This window comes from Camelina sativa, chromosome 5 (assembly GCF_030686135.1).
Source record: "Camelina sativa cultivar CO46 ecotype springtype chromosome 5, ASM3068613v1".
Taxonomy (NCBI): domain Eukaryota; kingdom Viridiplantae; phylum Streptophyta; class Magnoliopsida; order Brassicales; family Brassicaceae; genus Camelina; species Camelina sativa.
The window spans coordinates 9222458-9248633 of NC_141884.1; the positions used below are offsets into that span (position 1 = coordinate 9222458).

The window sequence follows — 26176 nt, forward strand, 5'->3', positions numbered from 1 at the left end:
GTGACTATGGTTGATGAACCTGTTACTTATAAGCAAGCGGTTCAAATATTAGAATGGCGTGATGCTATGCGCAAAGAGATCGATGCTTTAGAACTTAACAAGACTTGGACGCTTGAACGTCTTCCTCCTGGCGTCAAAGCTCTTAGCTCTAAATGGGTGTATCGGCTTAAGTTCAATTCTGATGGTACACTTGAACGGTATAAGGCGCGGTTAGTGGCTCTTGGGAATCATCAAAAAGAGGGTGTTGATTTTTCAGAAACATTTGCTCCAGTTGCTAAACTACAAACAGTTCGTACCTTACTTGGTGTTGCTTCGGTTAAAAATTGGGAACTCCATCAGATGGATGTTCACAATGCTTTTTTACATGGTGACCTTGACGAGGATATCTACATGAAACCACCTCCGGGTTTTCTTCCAGCTGATCCGTCTCTTATCTGTAAACTTAAAAAGTCTATCTATGGTCTTCGGCAGGCTCCTCGTTGCTGGTTTTCTAAGTTATCTACAGCCCTCCTAGACTATGGCTTCGTTCGTTCTCACAAAGACAACTCTCTGTTTACGTATCTACGTGGTGGTGTTGTTCTGCATGTTCTTGTTTATGTTGATGACTTAATGGTTTGTGGTGCTGATTCTACAGTTCTACAATCATTTAAAGCTTATTTGTGTCGCTGTTTCAAGATGAAGGATCTCGGCGTCTTAAAGTACTTTCTTGGCATTGAGGTTTCTCGTGGACCTGATGGCATATTCTTATCTCAGCGGAAATAGTGTATTGATATCATTGATGAGTGTGGTTTTTCCGGCTCGTCTCCGTTCGATACTCCTATGGAGAAAAATCATACGCTGTTGGATTCCACGAGTGAACTGTACTCAGACCCAGCACAATACCGACGTCTTGTTGGCCGTCTTGTCTATCTGACTCATACGCGTCCTGAACTGTGTTACGCTGTGAACATTCTTGCTCAGTTCATGCAGGTTCCTCTTGTCGATCATTGGGATGCGGCACAACGTGTGGTCCGTTACTTAAAGTCTTCTCCTGGTCAAGGTGTCGTTCTTTCTTCCACTGCTTCGCTCCAAGTGAATGCCTATTGTGATTCCGATTACAACAAATGTCCTTCTACTAGGCGGTCTCTTACTGGTTACATTGTTATGCTTGGTGATTCACCACTTCAATGGAAGACAAAGAAGCAAAGTCGTGTGTCTCTTTCATCGGCTGAGGCAGAGTATCGTGCCATGGCTATGACTTGTATGGAGCTCTTGTGGCTAAAGGAGGTTTTGCAGTTTCTTGGCGTCGATCATACTCAGCCCATGCGTTTATTCAGTGATAGTCAAGCAGCTCTTCAAATCGCAGCAAATTCTGTCTTTCATGAACGAACCAAGCATATTAAAAGTGATTGCCATTTTCTTCGTGATGAGATTACTGCCGGTGTTATTTCTACTACTCACATTCCTACTAAAGAACAGCCGGCTGATATCTTCACTAAGGCTCTCGGTTGTGATCAGTTCAAGTATCTACGGTCCAAGTTGGGCGTTCTAAACTTACACGCTCCACCTTGAGGGAGAGTGTTACGGAAAAGGATATGTTCTATATCTTCTTGTGTATATCTTTAGTCAATATTCTCTACTTGTATATCAAGTCTCTTGTATCTATATATACTCTTTACCTATCAATAAGCCAACGTTTTCTCTGAGATTTACATAGACATATATTCTTTGTGTTTCACAAAAGTGTCATTTTGACATATTTCACACATATTAAAAAAGCATTAAAATATATTTTTATTTAATAAATGATTAATGAGTTAATTTAGTTATAGATTAAAAGTAAAATTAAGAAATCTAATGTAAAAAATGCATTGAAAATGTAAAATAACACTCTTTATCTTTATAACACTAAAATAAAATTTTAAAATAACACTCTCTATGAAATAAAGAGAATAATAATTAACTACCATGGTAAAATGATCTACAGTTTTTTACGTGTATCAAAGTTCATATGGGGAGGAAATCATAGCTAGCTTTTCTCAAATATCCTCAAAACTAATATCCAACGACTTCAAAATCTTCACCTTATTATATTCTTTGTATCTCTGGTTAGCAATGAATACAACTCTCCGGAAGATTACTCATGGGTATATTCAGCAGTTGTTGTTCTACTTCTTACATGAATACAAAAACACCTGCGTTGACATTCACCTAATCCACACAATAAACACGCGGCGTTGATATGTCTCATAATATACAGAGACCTAATCCTACCAAAAAACAAAATACAGAGATGCTGAAAAAGAAAAAGAAAATTATATAGTTACGTGGGAATGTATTACATTACATATGTGTTGACCAGAAACAAAAGTCAATCGTTGACTGTGTAACACTTCAGTTTAACGAACTAGAGTCCAAAACTGGAACTCGGCTGATACCCTCACACCAACCATTTCATTACAAGAAATGTTAAAGTCGTCTTTTTTAGACCTTATATGTATAGCATAATAGTATCATACGCAATTTATTTATATTTATCTTAAAACTTCTGAGAGTTTCAAGAACTCAAGTCACGTGAATTTTTTCGTAACACACAAAAACAAAAAAGTCGTATATAAAACAATTTATATGTCTCTGATTGGTTATGGAGTCTTCCTCTTTTAGTCTCTCTAGATCTTAATAACAATTCATTCACCGGTTTCAAAGGTTCATTGGATCATGTTTTAGTCAATTCATCGGTGCAGGTATTAGATATTGCTTTAAACTCTTTCAAAGGTTCATTCCCTAATCCACCAGTCTCTATCATCCACTTGTCTGCTTGGAACAATAGTTTCACAGGAGAGACACCTCTCTCAGTCTGTAACCGAACCTCTCTCGATGTTCTTGACCTATCTTACAACAACTTCACCGGCTCAATCCCTCCATGTATGGGTAACTTTAGTATAGTGAACCTCCGGAAAAACAAGTTGGGAGGAAACATTCCAGACGAGTTCTATAGCGGTGCTTTGACACAAACATTTGATGTTGGATACAATCGACTAACCGGAAAGCTTCCAAGATCTCTCCTGAACTGCTCCCTCCTAAGGTTTCTAAGTGTGGATCACAACAAAATCAATGATTCTTTTCCCTTATGGCTCAAGGCATTGAAGAATTTGAAAGTCCTTACACTCCGTTCAAACAGATTCGATGGTCCTATATCTCCACCTGATGATCAAGGTCCTCTTGCATTTCGTAAGCTCCATATACTTGAAATATCGCATAACAGATTTACCGGAACCTTACCAAGAAATTACTTTGCAAACTGGAGTGCAACGTTTATCAAGATGCATGATGAAGAGAGGCTATACATGGGAGATTATTCGAATGAGCAGTTTACATATGAAGATACTTTGGATTTGCAATACAAAGGTCTATACATGGAGCAAGGAAATGTTCTTACTTTCTACTCTGCCATTGATTTCTCTGGTAACAAACTCGAAGGAGAGATTCCAGAATCTATTGGTCTTCTGAATACATTGATTGCCCTAAACTTATCAGACAACTCATTCACAGGACATATCCCAATGTTTTTTTTCCAATGTGATTGAGCTAGAGTCATTAGACCTGTCAGGGAACAAACTCTCATGGGAGATTCCGCAAGAACTCGGGAGACTATCTTATTTGGCTTACATAGATGTGTCTAATAATCAGCTCACTGGTAGAATACCACAAGGGACACAAATCATAGGGCAGCCTAAATCCCCATTTGAAGGGAATCGAGGGTTATGTGGTCTTCCTCTTAAAGAAAGCTGTTTATGGGAAGACGAACCATCCACACACGAACTTGAAGAAGAAGACGAAGGAATATTGGAGTGGAGAGCAGCAATAATAGGGTATGGGCCAGGAGTGTTGTTTGGATTGGCAATAGGACATGTTGTTGCTTTGTACAAGCATGGGTGGTTCATCAAGAATGATGGTCGTCAGAACATGCTTAGAGGCATCAGAAACCTTTAGGATTGATTAACTATATTGTTTCATTTTGTCTTCGTTTGTGTGTGTTATTTGATCTGTGAATGTGTCTCAAGTTACTGAAAACATGATTATGGCATCTTATGTGTTATAAAAAAACTTTGTTCTGATAACAGAGGAAACTACTAAATTCATAACTTCCAATTCAAACAACGTACTCATGTTATTATGGAAACATAAGAAATAAAACAAACTGTGAGATATTTATTTATTGATAGTCGACCCATTAATTTTTTATATGTGATTTTTTTAGTATTATGGAAACATCTTATTATATAAAGCTTGATTCTCAAAGTTAGTAACTCACCAGATCGTGACACGTGTTAGTTTTAACGATCAGAAATCAAAATTAAAAACTCACCAGATCGTGATATATGTCAGTTTTAACGATTAAATATCCAAGTTAGTAATTCATCAGATCGTGACACGTGTCAATTTTAATGATCAGAAATCACATATCAAAGTTAGTAACTCATCAGATCGTGACATGTGTCAATTTTAACGATCAAAAATCACAGTTTTCAAGCTCCAAATCATGACACGTGTTAGTTTTAACGATCAGAGATCAAAGTTAAAAGCTCACCAGATCGCGACATGTGTCAGTTTTAACCATTAAATAGTAACTCATCAAATCTTGACACGTATCAATTTTAACATCAGAAATCACATATCAAAGTTAGTAACTCATCAGACCGTGATACGTGTCAATTTTAACAATCAAAAATCACAGTTTTCAAGCTTGGTAAAACGATGCATAAGATAATTGTAATCTTATTATATTAAAAAAAAAACTTTGTTAATCCTAAAAGGAAAAAGGTTGTAAATACACCCCTCTATATAAGCAAAGAGATGATGACATATTTTTTCACCAAACAAAATAGTTTCGACTAGCTAGCTTTGTTTTTCTTCTTTGTTTTTTATTAACCTTTTGTTTGACTCATCATTGTTCTTGAACAAGTCACTTTGAGATAGCTAAAAGACGTGAACATGTTTTCTCTACATTGGAGGAGGGCAGAGCCGAGATTCCCTCTATGTTGGAGGAGGTTGGACGCAAGGTTATCTCCCCAAGGGAGGAATGTGGGAGAGGTTGGACGTCCCCTAGGGAGGATGACGGAACGAAGGTTCTCTCCATGGTGGAGGAGGTTGGACGCAAGGTTCTCTCTATAAAGGAGGAGTGTAGAACCGAAATTCTCTCTATGGTTAGTCATACTCTATTGTGATGTAATTTATTTTTTACTCAAAATGTGTTTTGAGCCAACAATTTTAGTGATTAAAGAAACTATGCAAAAGTGAAAGTAAAGAGACATATAATAGTTGACTTAATTTGTTCATATAGACATTTTCTAGGTGATTGTAAATAAAATTTGTAACATACAATATATCTAGATGTAAAAAATACACTTTTAATGGTAACATACATAACAGATTTGTGTATGAATATAAATCTATGTATTAAAGTAAAAAAAAGTTATAAATAATATATAATATATTTTAATATATTTTTATTAAAATTTATTTTATTTACAAAACTTTAAACCCGCACATCGGGCGGGTTCTTATCTATTAAGAAATAAAACAAACTGTGAGATATTATTTATCTATTGATAGTCGAAGCATTTTAATTTTTTTACATGTGATTTTTTTTTCAATAATGGAAACTTAACCCTTAGTGTTTAGGAATTTTTCCAAAATTGAAATTTTTAAGGATATAATAAAATTATATATATAAAAGTAAGGTTTTGGTCTCTCCTTATTGGTTGATTTTCATTTAATGTTTTCTAATTTTGTTAATTTTTTATTTGTTTTTTAATTGTTTAATTGAAATAAAAAAATTTAATTCACACATTAAAATAAAATTATAACTGAAAATCAAATAAATTATGCATTAATCATATTCTACCCCTCAATTTTATTCAAACACAATAAATTATAATTGTAACTCCCATAATTCTAAATGTAACTTCCATCAATTCTCATCATATAAATAACTATTCTCTCATTCTCCCATATTGGCTTTTTTTTACTTTCTCATTTCACATTCTCCACTTCTCTCATTCTCTTCCACAATACCTCAAATCATTTTTTTTGTTTTGTTTTGTTTTCAATTTCATATTTTTGTTGCATGGATTACAAAAAAAACAGATGAAAATCATTGTAAATTTTTAATGCTAAATTTTAATATTATAGACTACATGATATATATTTTACATTGTTTTTATTTTTAAAGATTCATCTCCAATATCTAATTTGGATTATCATCTTATAAGTAATCATTCTCTCCTCCTCTCCCACCAATATCAAATGTCGTTATATCTTATATGTGTTGTAAGAGTTTAATTCTATATTTTAATTTAGAAAATATTATATATATTTAATATTGTTTTCAAATTTTATTTTATTTATATAAACATAAATATTCCTTTTATATTTCTTGTTTTCTAATCTATTCATGTTTATTTTTAAAATTTACATATGTTGGTTTTAACAACATATGTAAATTTAATTTCACATATGTTGGTTTTAACAACATAGATAAATTTAATTTCACATATGTTGGTTTTAACAAAAAAAAAATCAAGTTTATTTGAGAATTAGATATTCATATTCCTTTAAACGATCAATATGTAACATATTATACTTTTGAATCAAATTATGGACCCACCAACACTCACTTTTAAATTAAATTGGTTTTAATTTTATGAGTTAGAAAAGTATAAAAATTTGTTTGTAACTCCCATAATAATATCATAGTAGTGTTCTCAATGAATTTAATTTAATATAATAGAAAATGTTAAAAATGTGTTAATATGCACTTAATTGCAACTTTGGTACATAAATTTCTGTATTATTTATTAAAAGAAAGACACATGTCTCATTATAACTATCATATCCTCATATTTCAAATCTCACATAATTTTATAAATTCTACAACATCATTATTTTCCCCTTGATTTAACCAATGATATCTTAACTTAATAAAAGTTTCATTTTATTTGAATAGGATATACATGTAATATATAATATATAATTTACTTATTTTTTTCTATATGAAACACTATAATTTCATATAAATCAAAGTGCATACACAATTAAAGACTTTAAGATAATAACCTAATAAAGTAGTTGATGTTTTAGACTCACTTAGTTATATATGTATGAGACACTGCAAACCTACTGTTTATTGTTTTGATTTTTTCTTAATTGAAATATTTTAAATCTCTTTAAGCTATCACAATAAAAAAAAAAAAAAAAAAAAAAATATGCATAACTAACACCACAAAATCAATTTTATGAAAATATCACAATAATTTTGAAAAATGACTACAACTACAAAATATATGGCATATGGCATGTAAGATAAAATATGACTTAATTGCTCTAAATATATTATTATCAAAAGAAAATTTGATTTCTTTACTTTATTTAAATTCATACTATGTAGTCTTTAAATTTTGAGGTGCACTAAAAAAATAATAATAATAACATGTTAATTTATATTATTTTTTCAAAATAGAATAACGATTATGTAAGAATTCACGCGTAGCGTGAGCTAACACCTAGTAGGCATTAAACCGACTCTCGTATTAGGTCTAGTCAAATCAATTTCCTATAAGAATATGAACCTGAATCGTTAACAAATTCTATATATATATATATATATAACAAATAAATTTCCTAAATTCAATAATCAACTTTATTTATTCAAATCATTACAATATCAAATTATATAAAGTATTTCAATATAACTATACATACATATTTATCAAAAAAAAATTATTTTTTATCGTTCAGCCTGCATAATAGACCTCTTTATGAGATAATGTTAGAAAGACCATTTTGTTGATACCCCTTTTCAAAAATACCAATTTTTTGGTTATTTTCATTTTTGTCCTCTTTCACACAATTATAATGTGTTAAATTAACTTCTAGATTTTTTTGTTATTGATTTGGATTCTCTATTTTAGATGTAGGATATATTTTTGAGGGGGTAGAGTTTAGTGTTTGGAGTTTAGGGTTAAAATTTAGTTATGTTGTATATTAAAAAGAGTATTATTGAAAATGAACAACAAAAATTGTACTTTTGCAAAAAGGTATAGTAAAAAGGGTATTTATGCAAATGCCCCTAGTTTCGTTTGATATTTTTGACTATTCAAGGTAAAACAAATACTGTATATTGTACATAATAAAAATGAGTATATACTATGATATTCAAAAATTCAGTTTATGTTCTAATACATAAACTAAAGAGTTGAATAATTAAAATCCAAATAAGTTTAATTTTTTATATAAATTAAATACATTCCCTATAAAATCATATGAATTGCTACATACACTACAAGAAAACAGTCAATTAGCGACTACAAGTAGCGACTACATTTGTAGTCGCCAAAAATAACGACCAGATAGTGACCACTTTGCGACTATGTTGTGACTACAGTAATTTAGTCGCCAAACAGTCACTGCTTTACGAGCACATTAGATGGTCGTAATATAGTCGTCAATTTAGCGACTATTCTACGACTCATTCGGCGAGTCGTTAAACAGTCACCACGTAGTCGCCAAATAGTCATAAAAGACAGTTAAAAAACGTGTTTTTTCTGTGGGGGCCAACTGATATTAAGTAGTCGCCTATTAGTGGCATAGGTGTAGTCTTTAAAAACAAATTGCATCCATTTGTCATCTCATTCCAACACAATTGTCTTTCCTTCCCCAAAAAAAAATGTAGATCAAAAAAAAAATTTGACTTTATAAAAACTTTTATTTTCTCCAAAAAAATATATATATAGTTCTTAAAAAAAACACAATATATATATATATATATATATATATATATAATGGCGGGAAATTTTTCATTAGAATTCGAATTAGTGGGGTTGGACCAATTCTCGTTTGGAAGTAGCCAAGATACAGTTCAGAATAATGGCGGTAAGTTTTTCTGTCCATGTAGTGTTTGCAAGAACAATAGATGTCTCTCGGGTAGAAGAGTTATGATGCATCCGTTCCATGCATTTTTTAAGAAGCCTATCATTTTTTTACTTTTATTCACAAACAATATTTGCATAGGATTTGTACTTATGAATATGCTCTATTTAAAGCATCTATATTGGTTATATATAGAATCTTTTCCTTATTTCTTTTTTTGTTTCAATATTCATTAAGGATTAATAAATACTAAAATAATTTATGTGAAGATTTATTATTATAATTAAGATAGAAATTATATATAGAATAATATATTATAAACTCTATTCTTAAACTTATAAATTAATTCTTAATCTTAGAAATTATTGAATTTAGAAATTATTGAACTTAGAAATTATTGAATTTAGTTATATATAGAATTATTGAACTTAGAATTTTTTTTTGTTTAAGGTCATTGCATTAATTTAGGCCCAAATCTAGGTTAATTACCCAATTTAGGCCCAAATCCATTAACATTCCGTTAAAAAAAAAACCCTAATCTTCTTATCTCTTCTCATTCGAGACAAGGGTTCCTCGAGACAAACCCTAAAGCCGCAATCGACAGTCTCTCTTCACACTCTCTCTTCTCAATCGTCTTTCTCTTCTCAATCTCTCTTCTCAATCTCTCTTCTCAGTCTCTCGTCTCAATCATCACACGATGCCTGCTCGAGGAAGAAAGAGAAAACTCGATCGTAATCATTCTCAGATTCCCGGAGGGTCAAGACTACGACATACTAATCTATCCAGTCAGTACGACTTCACGCCGGCAGTCCAAGCTCCTCGTACGCAGCAGACACCTGATGAAGTCCCCATTTTGCCACGACATTCAACGGAATCCCAGATCCGGGACTATACTCCGCCTCAAAAACTATTTCAGGGCTCCGTTACTCGCCAACCTCCACCTCAAGTACGCCGGTCTCCTTCAGTAGAAGTTAACTACAATCCAGCGACTCATGCAACTCTTCAAGATGACTCTCCGCCTTCTCCAGCTCAACGCTCTCAGGCTCGTAGTCATCAGACTCGTAGTCATCCATCGCATCCATCGTCCCAGGGCAACAACTTCGAAGAAGAAACTTCTACGGTGTTGCCGGAGCTCCAGGAGGACGTGGTTCGGGCTCTAAATGCCCTGCTTGTGGTGCCAGGTCGGGATAAGTTCACCACGGTCCTCTCTCCCACACCCTTACCGAACAACCAATGGTATGATTTTTCTTTTTTTTGTTATTTTTGTAATGGTGTTTTGTGAATGTTAGAAGAGAAATCTGTAGGTCAATGTTTATTTCGTTTATTATGATTTCGTTTGGTTTATTGTGTCTTTAGGATTGTGTCTTTAGATTCATGTTTATTTCGTTTGGTTTATGTTTATTTCGTTTGGTTTATTGTGTCTTTAGGATTGTGATTATGATAACGAGAGTAAGTTTATTATGATTTCGTTTGGTTTATTGTGTCTTTAGGATTGTGTCTTTAGATTCATGTTTGTGTATTCATTGCTTGTGTATTATGATATATTGCTTGTGTATTGAGATTCATGTTTATGTTTACTGGTTGAAGTATTGTTTATGTTTACTGGTTGAAGTATTGTTTCTTTTGACTCATTAACTGATGCCTCTTGTATTGTTTCTTTTCGAGGTTTACTCGTGACAAAGGGTCAAAACTTGTTCGGAAGATTACTAAAATTCTTCTAAACAAATTCGAAGGTCCCTTCTACAGCTGGACATGTGTGCCGCGGGACAAACAAGAGAGATACTTCATTGAGTTCGCGGTAAGGATATATGTCACATGTCTTCTTTTCACTTACAATAAGCCTTATGTCACATAGCTTTACATGTCTTCTTTTCACTAACAATAGCTCCTTTTTTCTAGAAAACCCACACCTGGGATCCTTTGATAACCGGAACTGTTCAAGCTTATTTTGAGAAAATCTGTCAAAAGCGGATCAAAGACATGGTTAGCAATGTGAGGACTAGTCGAGTTCAACCAACCTGGATTGGAGACACTCTCTGGAGCACGATGGAGGATTACTGGGACACTGAAGAAGCACAACAAAAGAGTAAAACCTACTCTCAGGCCCGTATGTCTGACCGTAACGGCCTAGGTCCTCAGGGCCAAAGTCTTATCAACAGCTTCAAGACGAAATGGTTAAGTGTTATTTACTCTGTTATTTAACTGTTATTCTTACTTAACTGTTATTTTTTTAAGTTAATCTCTTATAACATTGCAGGTTGAGGAATTGGGAAGAGAAGTCCGACTTGGTGAGGTTTTCATCAAGGCACATACAAAGCCTGATGGTACATATGTTGATCGGAAGGCAGAAAAGATTGCAGGGACATATGAGAAGACTGTTCAAGAGAGGTTGTCTCAGCTCGAGGCAGAGTCTTTTGTTGTGTCAGATGGAGAATCACGGCCACGGGACCTCACAACAGAAGAATATACAAAAATTTTCCTGGAGGTAACTTTTTTAAAAAACCAATACACATTTATAGTCTTGGAGTTTAATTTGTCATCTTCTAACCTCCACTTTTCTCTTATTTTCAAGTCCACTGAGAAGGATTCAAGAGGAACACCTTATGGAGTTGGAAGCCTCAAGGACTGCCTTGTCGATGGAACGCATAAGCAAGCATGTGGCTCAACTACCTTTGTGGCTCTCGAAGAACAGTTGAAGAAAGCTCAACGCATGATAGAAGAACAGGCTGCTCAACTGGAGCGGCTTGCTGCGCATGATGAAGAATAGGCTGCTCAACTGCAGCGGCGTGATGCAGAACTTGCTGCGCAATCCAAAGTTATTGCTGCCCAGAACGGCAAGATTGACCAATTCTCCATCGTGGAAGATTTTCTGAGGGAATGTGATCCGCGGTTTCAGAAGTTTGTTGCAAGCCATTCAGCTAAAGAGACAACTCCAACTCCATCAACATCTGCTTAAGGTACTCTTCACTTCTAGCTCATCTTATACAATCATCTGGGATCATTTCTTTTTCTTTGTACCTTCATTTTTTCAACTTGACAGAACCTTAAGGTATTGTGTTATAACAGGGATCAATTCCAGATTTGAGAAGGATACAAGCAGACGAAGCTAACTTGGGAAACGATTGGAAGAAGCTTTTCTTGTTGTTTTCTTGATCAATGTTTTTTCTTTTTGTTATCTTTTGAACTTGGGGTTGTAATGAATATGATGTTTCTTTCTTTTTGTTAATCTTTTGAACTTGGGTTGTAATGAATATGATGATACTTAAGATGTGTTTTGTTAAGATGTGTTTTGTTTATGTAATATTAATTGTAGTTATTTTTATAATTGTTCAAATATAAGAATTAGATGTAAATCCAATTAAAGAGAATTTGTAAAACAAAATTCAAATATAAAATTAAAGATAAATCAAAATAAATATTTATAATATAAATATAAATATTTATATGTAATATTATTTAAATACATAATCGTAAAGTAGTCGTAAAGTAGTCACTACATTTAGTGACTAATTTACGACTATACAAATAGTCTTAATGTAGTCGTAAACTAGTCACTAACTTAGTGACTACATTACGACTGATTTACGACTCATTTACGACTACAAAAGATTGTCGTAATGTAGTCGCCATTTGGCGACTAAAATTACGACTATAAATTTTAGCGACTCTCAGTTAGCGACTACAGGTTTTAGTCGCAATTTGGTCGTAACACTCCTTTTAGCGACTAAATAATGACTAATAGTGTAGTCGCTATTGGCTTGTTTTCTTGTAGTGATAAACTAAAGAGTTAAATAATTAAAATCCAAATCAGTTTAAGTTGTTTATATAGATTAAGTACATTCCCTATATAGATGATTTCTTTAGCTTGATTATCTTACTGTGCAATGATCAAAATTAATAATTTTTTTGAATCTACATGATAAGTTTTTTTATATAGCCATCAAATTTTTATTGTACATATATATGTAATTTAAAATTAAAATAATAAGAAAACAAAGAAGGAAGGAAGCAATACATAAAACAAACAAAAAAATTGAAAACTCAATATAAGATATATCCAACTAAGTATATAACTAAACACTTACAATGAGTTTTCAACCCATGCAAAAACATAAACAAAAGAAAGAAAATATTTAGAATTTGACATATGGTGGAGGAGGATGTGGGAATCATTATTTATAGGATTTAAAGTAATAGAAGTTATATTTCTAAAATAATTTAATTAGAGGAGTTACAATTATAATTGATAGTGTATTTAATTAAAAATAAATGTAGGAAAACAATAGTCAATTCACAATTTATGTAATGTAATTTCAGTTACAATTTAGTAGTAAATAGTAAATTTAAAGTATGAATTTATGTATATGATTAAATGAGTTGAATTTTAAGTTTAATTAAAAAGAAATATTATATTTTAAAACATTAAAGAGCAAATTGACCAATGAAGAGCAAATTGAACAAATTATATATATATATATGTGTGTGTGTGTGTGTGAAAATGAATATTTACTATGATATAAACTAAAGAGTTAAATGCTGAAAAAAAAAAACCTAAAGAGTAAAATAGTTAAAATCCAAATTATTTTGTATGTAACAAATTAAATGTATTCCCTATGAAATCATATGAAGTGCACTCAAGAGCTTCATATAATTATATGTTGGTTCACAAGAACTAAATATAATGATGAGTATACTAAAAATATGTATTACAATTTTTTAGAGCTTAGAGAGAATTAAAGAAAATTAATTTAATTAATTATTGTATTACAATAGTTTATTTTCTTAGCCTCAAATTGGCTCAATTAAGCTGATTTCTTTTGTTGACAAAAAAAAAAATAGTTTATTTTCTTAAAACATTACATACTTTTACAAATAAGTTGGAAGGAAACATTCCAGGCGAGTTCTATAGTGGTGCTTTGACACAGACATTTGACGTTGGATACAATAGGCTAACCGGAAAGCTTCCAAGATCTCTCCTGAACTGCTCCCTCCTATGGTTTCTAAGTGTGGATCACAACAAAATCAATGATTCTTTTCCCTTCTGGCTCAAGGCATTGAAGAATTTGAAATTCCTTACACTCCGTTCAAACAGATTTGATGGTCCTATATCTCCACCTGATGATCAAGGTCCTCTTGCATTTCCTAAGCTCCAGATACTTGAAATATCGCATAACAGATTTACCGGAACCTTACCAAGAAATTACTTTGCGAACTGGAGTGCAACGTCTATCAAGATGCATGATGAAGAGAGGCTATACATGGGAGAATATTCGAATGAGCGGTTTACATATGAAGATACTTTGGATTTGCAATACAAAGGTCTATACATGGAGCAAGGAAAAGTTCTTACTTTCTACTCTGCCATTGATTTCTCTGGTAACAGACTTGAAGGAGAGATTCCAGAATCTATTGGTCTTCTGAAAACATTGATTGCCCTAAACTTATCAGACAACTCATTCACATGACATATCCCAATGTCTTTTTCCAATGTGACTAAGCTCGAGTCATTAGACCTATCAGGGAACAAACTCTCAAGGGAGATTCTGCAAGAATTCGGGAGACTATCGTATTTGGCGTACATAGATGTTTCTAATAATAAGCTCACTGGTAGAATACCACAAGGGACACAAATCATAGGGCAACCTAAATCCTCATTTGAAGGGATCGAGGGTTATGTGGTCTTCCTCTTGAAGAAAGCTGTTTAAGGGAAGACGCACCATCCACACACGAGCTTGAAGAAGACGACGGAGAAGGAATATTGGAGTGGAGAGCAGCAATAATAGGGTATGGGCCGGGAGTGTTGTTTGGATTAGCAATAGGACATGTTGTTGCTTGTGCAAGCCTGGGTGGTTCATCAAGAATGATGGTCAGAACATGCTCAGAGGCATCAGACACCTTTAGGATTGATTAAATATGTTGTTCATTTTTTCTTTGTTGTTTGTGTGTAATTTGATCTGTGAATGTGTCTCAAGTTACTGAAAACATGATTATGGCATCTTATGTGTTACAAAAAAAAATCTCTGTTCTGAAACTACTAAAATTAGGTACTTCCATATCAAACAACGTACTCATGTTATTATGGAAACATAAGAAATAAAACAAACTGTGAGATATTATTTAGGATTATTATTTAATAAATAATATTTATTGCTAGTCGAAGCATTAATTTTTTACATGTGATTTTTTTTTGAATAATGGAAACTTAACCCTTAGTGTTTAGGAATTTTTCCAAAATTGAATTTTAAGGATATAATAAATAGGCATTAAACCGTAGGAACCTGAATCGTTTTTTACTTATTTAATACCCTCTCCTGTTTTCCAATTTACTTGCAAACAAAGCTATAACCTTCCAGTTCCTTCTTTGGTTTAGAACTCAAGAGTTTCCTTCTAGGTTTTTTACTTTTTGGTTCTGTCTTCAAGAGATTTGATCACGATGATGAAATCTGATGATCGTAGTGTTTCTAAGCAGCGTATTTACGAATTTATCGAGCAAACGATTCCTGAAAACTCTCGAACTTTTGGTCTTTTTGAGGCGGAACCGTCTTCTAGGCCTTCGTCGTCGTATGCGAACAAAGAGTACGGTGGTATTGATGACGAAGACAAAAGCTTTAAACTGTTGTATGCGGTCGACATATCGTTAGGGTACAAGGCTAAGGAAGACAAATCGGAAAAGGAGGAACCTAGGGTTTACTCAGGGCAGATTAATATGGTGGAGATGATGCACGAAGTTATCGGAGAGAGGCTTCAGAGCCTCTTAGAACGTCGATACAGATCAATTACTTCCGCGGAACCAGAAGGACAAAACCCTAATCTTGATTCAGAATCTTCTCGGTCTTCTCGCGTTAGAGGTTGTCGGTCCAAGGAAAAACGTCCGATTGAGGTGGAAGAGAGAAGTCGCAAGATACGCAAAGTTGATCGTGATCGTGGTTTAGAGGTTGAACCAATTCAAATGACTCCACCGGAGTGGCTTCTGAGGGTGATGAGGAGAGAAGGGGACAGCTACAATCCGAAGCTGATCTCAACGAGGAAACTGTACAAGACTGATCTCGACAAAATCCAAGGACGTCTCTCTGTTCCTTTTAAGCAAGTGAAAAGTCCAGACTTTTTGACGGAGGAAGAGACAACACACATACATGAAAATGCGATGAAGCTTCGTGATGATGGTGTGAGTGTGGATTTGGTGGATCCTGAGATGAAAAAGCATGCCCTTGAACTGAGGAAGTGGAAGATGAGTGGAAACTGGAATTATGTCTTATGTAGAGGTTGGAACGATGTGCTTTCTGATAACAGTTTTGAGGTTGACGACTTCTTTCCTCTCTGGTCTTTCCGATCTGGAGAAGGAAAACTCTGCTTTGCTCTTGTCCCTTCTTCCAGCCACGGTGACGGCTCTACTTCAGGAGAATCTGGCCGTGGAAACTTTCTTACTGGCGGTGATGGCGCTTCTACTTCCGGTGAATCTGGTCAGGTACAGTTACCGGTTATTCCTCCTTCGCTTCCAGCAAGAGATACAGACCACTCAAGCCAAGGCTGTTCAGGAGAGAGCAGCTCTAGTTCTTCCTAATCATACTCTGTTTATCGCTTAAGCCACAAGTAAAAAGGTTTTTTGGTTTTCAGGCAATGCTGCCTTGGTTTTCTTTAATTTTTATTGTTTTGTTGACTGAAACAGTGGGGTTTTGTCCAAATTGTGAGACCCTTAAATAAATATTTTTGAATGTTATATGAATGAAATTTCTTTAGTTTATGTTTTGAAGGTTATCTTTATAATTCTTTATCTCTATCCTTCATCCATCTCTGAAAAAAATGCCTGAAGCTGCCTCTGTTTACTTATGAATCATTGCAAATAAAATGCAGAACAAAAACAGAACTTGCTTTTTTATATTATAACAAAAAAGATCCATCAAGGCTACAAACAACACACAGCTGTTAAGTTTCTTGGCTCTAAACTCAAAAGTCTTAAGTCGAAATCAATCATCACCATAAGCCTTGAAACAATACCGTTCACTGTAAGGAGCGTTAAAGAAAAGATCCGCTTCCAACCATTTAGGATACCGAACAAGATCTCCAGCTAAGAACTGCATATACCTCTTGCTTCCTTCGGGAACAACTCGAACCTCTCCTTCTTCAATGTAAACCAACTGATCCACCTGCCAATCCCATGGCAACTTGCATTTCCCTGTCTTCCAAACTGACCATCTCGAAACCCCGAGCTCCTCCAACCGTTTCTGTGATACTTTCCGCTCTACTTTAACATTGTATAGCTCCTCCAATGGTTTCTCTGTCTGCATAGATGTCACCCTAAAGGCCCTCTGAACAGACAGGTTGTTTGTTTTCTTACATGTAATGATAGAACCTGGGAATGGTGTAGTCATTATCAGACTTGCCATGGCTGCTTCTGAAAACAGAGAAAGAAAGTGAATTTCTAAAGTCTAGTGTAAAAATGTGAATTCTTGTAAAGCATAAGGCTTTTATCATCTAACCAATTTGAAATAGGCTTACTATGAATCAAAGGACACAACAAACGTAACATAAACTCACAGTTCAAGAAATTAGCTAAATTACCATTTGATAATTCGAATGGAAAAGTTGAAAAATATACATCCCAGACCCTTAATCCCACACAATTCGAAGATCTAACCAATCTACATATAAATTGAAGATAATCCCACAAAAAAAGGTTGTTAATTTCGATTTAAATGCATCGGAATCGAATAGCTTACCTTCGGAAGTGTGAGAGTGAGTGAGTAAAACTTGTCGCTTCAAAAACCCTAAAACCCTGAACCAGAGAGGCTTATCCGATCCCAATTTGATGAATCAATAAAAAAAGAGAACAAGATATAATAAAATTTACAAAAACAACCCTAATATTTAGATTTATTTTAAATTTCGACCAAATGTTTTTGTTTTGCTCAATTTTGTTTTGTTAACGTGTCACATTGTCTGTCACACTGCACAATCTTTCTCTCCGTTTATCAAAAAGTCCGTTGTGGGGTTTTATAGCATTTCCGAGTTTTTTTTGTTTGGAGGAACTCAGGAGTCATGGTGGTTCTGCAAATTCAGCAGTTCAATGGGTTCGTTAGTTCTGTATCAAGAGCTCGGACAAACAGAGGAAGAGGGAGAGCTTCGAAGACCACAGTGTGCGTTCAAACACAAGTGGCTCCCTCTAGAACACAGGTCAAAGCTCTCTTTTAATTTGGAAGTTTACATTTTTATAGATTTCTTGCAACAAAAGCTTGAATGTGTTCCAAAATTTGCTTGCTTGATGAACGATTCCTCTCAATTACGCATCCTCTGGAAAAAAAGTTGCGAACTTTATCAGAAATAGAGATAATTTTTTTTTTTTTTTATAACTCAGGAGTGATCCTAAAGGAAATAGAGATAATTTTGCAGTCTGCATTGTGATGTAACCTTAAATTTCGTAGTTTATTGATAAAAAAAAAACTTATAATTCTTGTAGTATGTGAATCTTGAGAGCCTTTAAGTGTTTGCGTAAGCATGTTTATAACTTCAGGATTATAATATGTCTTTAGCTGAGTATGAGTTCAATCATTTCGATATGCAGAAGATAATGGAGGGTATTTCAGTTGGTGGAGAAGCTGGAGGTGCTGGTGGTGCTTATTCTTACAATGCCTTGAAGAGACTTGACAATATTTGGTCCAACATATGTACTCAACCAACTGGTAATATAATTAACAAACAAATTGTTACCATTCAGATTATAAAGGAATGTATTCTCTTGGTGATGCAAAAACATCTTGCAGGACCGCAAGAAACTCAGAAAATTGTTTCTAGGGTATCTGGTTTCTCTCAAGATTATGCTATGGGGAGTAATCTCGTTGGAACCTTTGACATAGTGGTTTGTGGGGGTACTTTGGGGATATTCCTAGCCACAGCTCTATGTGCCAAGGGTTTAAAAGTTGCTGTGGTGGAGAGAAATGCGATCAAGGGGGTAAGAATTCTAGCTAATGTTGTGGTTGAGATGTGTTTGGAGGAGCTTTCTATTTGCTAATGTTTTTTTTGGTTTGTGGTGCTTTAGAGAGATCAAGAATGGAATATCTCAAGAAAAGAGATGAAGGAGTTGACTGAAGTAGGAGTTTTAACAGAAGATGAGATCGAAGAAGTAATTGCTGCTAAATTCAATCCGGTAAAGCTTCGTTCCAGTAAGCAATGCCTTGATTCTCTACTAAAAATCCATGATGCTTAAGGTTAATATTTTGAACAAATGCAGAACAGATGTGGATTCGAGAATCTTGGTGATATATGGGTTCAAGATATTCTTAACCTTGGAGTTTCGTGAGTTCTGTCTCCTCTTGTTCTTCGCTAATACATAGGAAAAGAAAAATCCCCTTGTGTTCTGCTTACCTTCTGAAAGTGATGATTAAGTTTTTCGTTTTGTATATTTAATCAGCCCAGCTAAACTTGTGGAAACTGTGAAGCAACGTTTCATTTCTCTTGGTGGAGTCATTTTAGAAGACTGCAGTCTCTCAAGCATTGTCGTCTACGATGATTTAGCTGCGAGTTGCTTGTTCCTTTCTCCAAAAAATATTGTAACTAAGAAGAGGATTCAACTTATTGATATGAATTGTTTGACATTTTTGATTGATAGGTTATGCAACTTTCTAAAGGTGACATATTATCTTCCCGTCTGGTCATCGATGCAATGGGAAATTTCTCTCCTATCCTGAAGCAGGTCATATATTGGCCTAATAGCATATCTAGTTTTACATTTTCATTTGCATTAGCTATAGTCATAAAAAAGTGTGTTGTCCAGTGACATTTTTCTCATCCGCATCTGCACTGATTTTTCTTCCTCAAAATCACTGATTATAATACTTTCTCTTGTTATGTATTCTGCTACAAAAGATTAAACGTGGTAGAAAGCCAGATGGAATGTGTCTTGTTGTTGGATCTTGTGCTCATGGCTTTAAGGAGAACTCATCAAGTGACGTTATATATAGTAGTTCATCGGTGACCAAAGTTGCAGATTCTAATGTACAACTCTTTTGGGAGGTAAAAACTATCTGTTGTTTTCCCCATCCTAACACAATTCACATAACGACAAAGAATTGGCTTTAATATAAGTCTGCTTATTGTTGCTTGAAGGCCTTCCCAGCTGGCTCTGGTCCATTAGACCGCACCACTTACATGTTCACTTATACTGAACCGCAATCAACATCTCCGAGTTTAGAGGATTTACTCGAAGAATACTGGAAGTTGATGCCAAAATACCAAGTGAGTTTCCATCTTATGTCACATCGTTCATAAAGTTTCTTTCTTTCTTTTCCTGATGTCTGTTGGCGCAGGGAGTCTCTCTTGATGAATTGGAAATACTGAGAGTTGTATACGGAATCTTTCCTACATACAGAAATAGGTATAACCTTGACATGAAACTCTCTTGATGCCATGCATCTCTATCTATCAAAACTGGAAGTTCGAAATTCTATCATTGATATTATAATTCTGTTTACCAGTTTTGTACAATAATACTGCTGCATTCTGACATATCTAACCCTGTTGGATTGGAACTATCACCAGTCCGTTGCCAGCGGCATTTGATCGTGTTTTACAGGTGGGTTTTGTTCATTCATATATAAGCTTCCAAGAAATGTTTGCGGCTTGATAATTCGATAGCTAAATAATCAAACTTTCTTACAAAATATTTACTCAGTTCGGTGACGCTAGCGGCATTCAGTCACCTGTTTCATTTGGAGGTTTTGGAAGTTTGACCAGACACCTTGGAAGATTGTCCAATGGTATATATAAACTCACTATCCGTGAACATTATACAATATCATGAAATCTTTCAGACTATAGTCCTAAAATCTTCAGATTTTCTGACAATCTTAATCTTCAACTTTTGAAAAGGAATCTATGAAGCAGTAGATGGAGATCTTCTGGACTCTGACAGCTTATCAAAGTTGAATCCTTATATGGTAATAAAGCTTTGTGGTTCTCAGCTATATAATCTTTCTCCCTGCTATTAACTTCACTGAAGCCATTTGTCTTTTGTAACGACAGCCAAACTTGAGCGCATCATGGCTGTTTCAAAGAGCAATGTCTGCAAAGCAACAACTCGATGTTTCCCCTACCTTCACCAATGAGCTTCTCCATGTTAATTTCAGTTGCATGCAGGTATAGTAAACCTTTCTCTTTTGTAGAAACCGAATATGAGAGTTTCAAACTTTCGCTTCTAATGGTCTCATATTTCTCTTGTAGAGATTGGGCGATCCAGTTCTCAGACCATTTCTTCAAGATATAATACAGTTTGGTCCTCTAGCAAAGACATTAGGCCTTGTCATGCTGACCAAACCTCAGATCATTCCATCAATATTCAGACAGGTACAACATTCCTCCGAGAACTGTTGTAACATCTTTAAACCAGAAACCCCAGAAAACGAAAATAAAAGATTGAGATTGCTCTCGGTTTACTCATAATCTCGCGTCTTTGGTGATCTCCTCAGGTCGGGATACCTGTTCTGCTCGATTGGTCTGTTCATTTTTTCATGCTGGGCTTGTATACACTCCTCTCGGCATACATTGATCCATTAATAAGGTGAAGTATTCCTGAGTCTCTTTAAGAAATTATGCATGAATTATTGCTTCTGTTGCCATGACTCTGCCACATTATGGATGTTGTGTTTCCTGAACCTTCTTCATCTTTTTGTGTATTCTCAGTCCGTCTTTGGAAGGACTTCCCTCAAAAACGAAGTTCGAATGGAAGAGACGTCTCGATGCCTGGAAATATGGAGCTGGCCTCGATTATGAGTTGTGATTCTGATCGTATTTCTGAAGAATGATACCCTCATCGTCACTGGCTTTTGAGCTTTTTGAAAGTATAAAATTTCTCATTTTGGTGCCATCTCAGATTTATAAGTTCATCATATCATCCTTCTCGAAGACATCATCGTCCATAGTACTTCACAAGCTTCATAAATGTCTGGCTTCTCTAACTTTTCATGCATATATGGTTATATACACAGAATCAACATCTCAGTCCTTAAGAGTTGAGCTTTTCATGCATATATGGCTATATTCCAAAGGCTTTGTTGTATGAACAGACAATTTATTTCAATATAATATACCAAAAGCGTCGAGCTTTGTTTTCTTTACAGCGTAAGATTAATGGTCGCTTGGTTGATTCATGTGGATGCCAAATGAACATACCCAAAAGCAACGGTTGAAACATTTCCCATCCCAACTCAAGAAAATTTCAAAAAATGAATAGGTTCTGATTCAAGTTGTCGATTTCAACCATCGAACAGGTAGATCTCAGAATTAACCAGCCAATACAGAATCTTAGTTTGATAATCCTGTTCTAAGTCTCAGGTGAATGCATACTTCCAACAAGTGCAGTATAAACCTTATTATCTATAGTATACCCTTTCCTTTTCATCTCATCATACAATCCAAAGGCTTCGTCTGATTTTCCAGTTTTGGACAAACCCGAGATCATCACAGTGTATGTTACAGAATTCTGGTCCAAACCCTTCGACCCCATCTCGCTAAATAGCCTCATTGCTTCATCTATATCATCAGCAATACATTCCCCGTGTATGAGCGATGTGTAGGTATATGAATCCGGATGCATCCCTTTTGCTTCCATGTCAGCCCTTAGTTTACGGGCTTCCTTTATTTTCCCTTGCTTGCAGTACGCATAGATCATCACATTGTATGTGATAGCGTTGGGCTGTACTCCCTTGCTTCCCATCTCCAAAAATAGCCTCTTTGCCTCCTCAACGTTCCCTTCTTTGCAATAAACATCCATCAAATTAGTATAACTAACAGTGCTAAGCCTCACACCACCTTCCATCATTCTGAACAGCCATTGCTTTGCCTCATCGTACCTTTTTAATCTATTCAAACAGCTAGCAATCGTATTCAAAGTGAAAACATCAGCTTCAAAACCTTTCTTCTCCATCACATCATAAATCGTTAACGCTTCATCAATCATCCCTTTCCTGCAATACCCATTAATCAACGTATTAAACACCACTTGAGTGATATCAACTCCTTTACTTTGCATCTCATTCATCAAAATCTCAGCTGCACCCATTTCCCCTACTTTACACACCCCATCAATAAGCGCCCCATAAGTATAACTACTCGGTAAAAGCCCCTTCTCCGTCAATTCATCAAACAACAAAAACGCTCTTTTCACATTCCCTTTTCTGCAATACCAACTAATCATCGACGTATACACATGAACATCACATTCTATCCCTCTCTCACGCATTTCATCAAACACCTTCTCCGCATCAACCATTCTCCCATTCTTAACACTCAATTCCATCAAAAGCGTATAAGTAACCTTATTATACACAACACCCTCCTTCTTCATCACCTTCAAAACCTTTTCTACACCAGAGAAGTCTCTCTGTTTCACATAAGCATTGATAATAGTATTGTAAGTATAAGCTTCAGGTTTAATCCCTTTACAAGAAAACTCCTTAACCAGTTTCTTACTCTTCTCAACTTCACCTCTTCTACATAACACTTCAACCACAATCGTCAACGAGTAAACAGTTATCTTCACTCCAGAATCAACCATTCGCCGGAAAAAGTCCAAACAGAGATCACTTTCGCGGCGCTTCTTCGCCGCAACCAAAAAAACAATGCAGGATCTTTCGTCAATCTTCAAACCCTTTTTAACCATGTAATCAAAAACCCTTAAACCCTCTTCAAACATTGCGTTATCTACATAAACCCTAAACACCAAATCGAAAAAAGTTTCCCAAAATCCAAACTTTTCATCAGAAACGTCGCAGTCACCCATCGCTGATCCTAAACCCTCAACTGGGCGGTCGTAAAACCCGTCGGTGACAACCGATTTCAATAAACATCTCATCTCATTGAACCTCCGGTTAGAATATAACCGGCGAGATAAAGTCACAACCGCCGTGAGATCGGGTTTGAGATTGGATTCGAATCCGAGGAGATACTTGAAGAAATCGACGCATGATTGAGTTGGTAGAGTAGGTTCAGAGAGAACGAGACGGGTTACGTTTGGATTCAAATTGAAGAGAAGTGATGGATTCGATTGAAGTTTTCCGATGTTTGGTTTCTCCGCTAGGTACGCCGCGATTCTTCTGGCTGCTTCTTCGTCTGAGATCAAAACCGGAGATTTCTGATTCTGTGTTACAATGTTGAAGAGTCGTGAGAGTTTGTGAGAAGACATAGTTCTTACTTCTTTGTTCATGATTCAAAACTCTTTTTAACTCTTCTTCTCTTCACTTCCCTTAACAATGCCACATCCATTATATATAGCTGACTCTTTGATTTTTTTACTGTTACTGTGCTCTAATTTTATTTTTTCTCAATTTTTTTACTTAAAAAGTTTTTCGTTAGTTTTAACTTTTTGAGGTCATTACAAAATTATATATAAATTAAAAAAAATTCAAATTTCTGTTCTTTTTTTTTTTTTTGACGATTCAAATTTCTGTTCTCTGACATAGATCCTTGAACTTTTGAAGTGTGATCCATCACTTATATTATAGTATGAAACTCATAAAATGTACTTTTTGTTTGTAACTTGTAAGATGCGTATAAATATATCATGGATACATACGAATACGACTTTGAGTTGGCTTTATGGGATTAGAAATGTCTTATGACATAATTGATATCAAGAAAACAACAACTATACCTTTTTTCAATTTTCAACTGCATAATTATTTTGTTGATCAAAGTTGGTCTTCCTTATTGCAAAGAATAAACAAATGCGCGCATGCTCAAAACACTATAAAAAAAATTATTGAAGTATAGTGATGGAAATATATAGTTAGGAGCAAAAAAATGTTGGTCATTTTTTCCATATATGAGATATAACCAGATCTCTAGGTTTTTACTTAAATCTCATGTTAAACTAAAATACATATGTACGCTATTTAGATTTTCTTACAAAGAAAAATCTTGAATCTTCAGCATTGTGGGTTAGAATATTCTGTTCATATAGAACCATTTTTCACCATCAACCATAAACCAAATCATTAAACCATAATTTTCAACATCAACCCATATCAATGATTATCTTTTAAAACTTTTTTCCCATAATAATTAAGCTTGTTTAGCAATACATCCATCTTGCCCACCATCTAAATGTTAACTAATGATCAGATAATAATGGAAAAATCTTTTCTTTTTTTTTTTTATCGTGATTGCAGAGGAGAGATTAACTCATAACATGCTAGGGCATAGCCTGCGGATTCAGCTACTACTATTATATCAAACCTCATACATCCATTTAAACTTTGCTATCGTCAAGTAGAATAGTAGATGAAATAATTTTAATAGTCTTTAAATTAACCCTCAATTTTAGGTACTTAGAACAAACGAATAAATCATATTTCTAAACATATAAATAGTAACTGACTTCATGTTCTAATCCGATTAACTATATATCCCTTTAACTTCTCCCATCTGTGCTTGATATGCTCGAACCATAGAGTGTTAGGATTAAACAAAAAGACCATATATAGTATGTATATCATTTACATAACTTCATACTCATCATACTTGAAACCCCTTTGTCGAAAGAAAAAAATGAAACCCCATCAAACTCATAACTAATTCCAATTTATCTGAATTGTCAAAATTATGCATACCCCAACTTCAAAAATATTTTTTAAAAACTTCTAAATCAGCACTACGTACGTCACATGGGAATATATCATATTAGGGTACATATATACATTTCACATATCTTCTCCAGTTTATAAAACAAGGAGAGGGAGAGAAAAGAAAAAGAGATAAAAGGTAAATAATTATCTGTTGCTCCGGCGAACAAACTTAGTATAAACCTATCGCTTGTTGTGTAAAGGGTTTGAACCCGTCGGGATCTTTCTTTTTTCCGGTGTGATTTCTCCGGCGCCGATGACACGTGTGGCATAAGAGGGGAGAAAACCTCTGCCTCTTCTAGAAGGTCCGGATGCAAACTTTCGTCTTCCAACAGCATGGATTCTTGAAGCAAAAACGAGAACGAAGAGAAGAACAAAGAACAAAACAAGACTAAACCGACGCATTCTCTTCTTCTTTTGTTTTTCTCTTTGAGTAGTTGTTTTCATCTTGTTTTTCTTACAAAAAGGGTGAGGAAATTACAACAAACCTTACAAGAAAAAGGTGAAGGAAATAAACTTTATGAAGAGAGATGTTGTGACTATGAGAATTTAATGGATGCACAAACTTCCATATGGTGTTGTATTTGTTGCGTTATTCATGTGCGGACATGGATGGTCCACTTCATAAAAGTCTCCCCCATTATTTTCTACATCAT

At 34.7% G+C, this 26176-nt stretch overlaps 4 protein-coding genes, 1 long non-coding RNA gene and 2 pseudogenes across 6 annotated transcripts; 5 read left to right on the plus strand and 2 right to left on the minus strand.

Moving 5' to 3' along the window:
* The first annotated feature begins 2606 nt into the window (after nt 1–2606).
* Nucleotides 2607–3972, plus strand: LOC147943439 (receptor like protein 22 pseudogene; annotated as a pseudogene).
* A 5857-nt stretch (nt 3973–9829) lies between these two features.
* LOC109131389 (uncharacterized) lies at nt 9830–11319 on the plus strand. The gene is made up of 3 exons (XR_015598066.1): nt 9830–10708; nt 10810–11084; nt 11168–11319. It is a non-coding gene; the product is annotated as an uncharacterized LOC109131389 (long non-coding RNA).
* A 2204-nt stretch (nt 11320–13523) lies between these two features.
* On the plus strand, nt 13524–14811 carry LOC147943440 (receptor like protein 22 pseudogene; annotated as a pseudogene).
* A 454-nt stretch (nt 14812–15265) lies between these two features.
* Nucleotides 15266–16568, plus strand: LOC104789075 (putative B3 domain-containing protein At2g27410). The gene has a single exon (XM_010514825.3). The coding sequence runs from the start codon at nt 15344–15346 to the stop codon at nt 16469–16471; it is 1128 nt and encodes a 375-aa protein (XP_010513127.3). The 5' UTR covers nt 15266–15343; the 3' UTR covers nt 16472–16568.
* Nucleotides 16569–16767: 199 nt separating this feature from the next.
* On the minus strand, nt 16768–17720 carry LOC104786317 (uncharacterized). Its single transcript, XM_010511689.3, has 2 exons — nt 17628–17720; nt 16768–17302 (listed from the first exon to the last, which is right to left on the minus strand). Exon 2 carries the CDS (start codon nt 17292–17294, stop codon nt 16875–16877), a length of 420 nt encoding a protein of 139 aa, XP_010509991.1. The 5' UTR covers nt 17295–17302; nt 17628–17720; the 3' UTR covers nt 16768–16874.
* Nucleotides 17721–17842: 122 nt separating this feature from the next.
* Nucleotides 17843–22016, plus strand: LOC104786320 (uncharacterized). Of its 2 annotated transcripts, none has more exons than XM_010511691.3 (17): nt 17843–18081; nt 18470–18587; nt 18669–18856; nt 18944–19051; nt 19136–19200; nt 19316–19421; nt 19514–19597; nt 19771–19917; nt 20011–20139; nt 20211–20278; nt 20443–20476; nt 20576–20660; nt 20773–20840; nt 20926–21039; nt 21124–21246; nt 21369–21460; nt 21583–22016. In XM_010511691.3, the coding sequence occupies exons 1-17, from the start codon at nt 17947–17949 to the stop codon at nt 21677–21679; spliced, it is 1761 nt and encodes a 586-aa protein (XP_010509993.2). In that variant the 5' UTR covers nt 17843–17946; the 3' UTR covers nt 21680–22016. The 2 variants fall into 2 exon arrangements, 1 of the variants encoding a protein (XP_010509993.2); XR_767474.3 differs by having other exon boundaries at nt 17858–18081; nt 20379–20476.
* Nucleotides 21950–24137, minus strand: LOC104786318 (uncharacterized). The gene has a single exon (XM_010511690.2). It carries the CDS (start codon nt 24101–24103, stop codon nt 22223–22225), a length of 1881 nt encoding a protein of 626 aa, XP_010509992.2. The 5' UTR covers nt 24104–24137; the 3' UTR covers nt 21950–22222.
* Nucleotides 24138–26176: the final 2039 nt, after the last annotated feature.

Excerpts from the sequence above, each read along its gene's own strand:
- LOC104789075 (XM_010514825.3), top strand. The coding sequence starts at position 15,344 with ATGATGAAATCTGATGATCGTAGTGTTTCTAAGCAGCGTATTTACGAA.
- LOC104786317 (XM_010511689.3), bottom strand. The coding sequence starts at position 17,294 with ATGGCAAGTCTGATAATGACTACACCATTCCCAGGTTCTATCATTACA.
- LOC104786320 (XM_010511691.3), top strand. The coding sequence starts at position 17,947 with ATGGTGGTTCTGCAAATTCAGCAGTTCAATGGGTTCGTTAGTTCTGTA. Across the intron at positions 19,052-19,135 it reads TTGCTGCTAAATTCAATCCG|AACAGATGTGGATTCGAGAA; the intron begins GTAAAGCTTCGT and ends GAACAAATGCAG. Across the intron at positions 21,040-21,123 it reads TTAATTTCAGTTGCATGCAG|AGATTGGGCGATCCAGTTCT; the intron begins GTATAGTAAACC and ends TTTCTCTTGTAG.
- LOC104786318 (XM_010511690.2), bottom strand. The coding sequence starts at position 24,103 with ATGAACAAAGAAGTAAGAACTATGTCTTCTCACAAACTCTCACGACTC.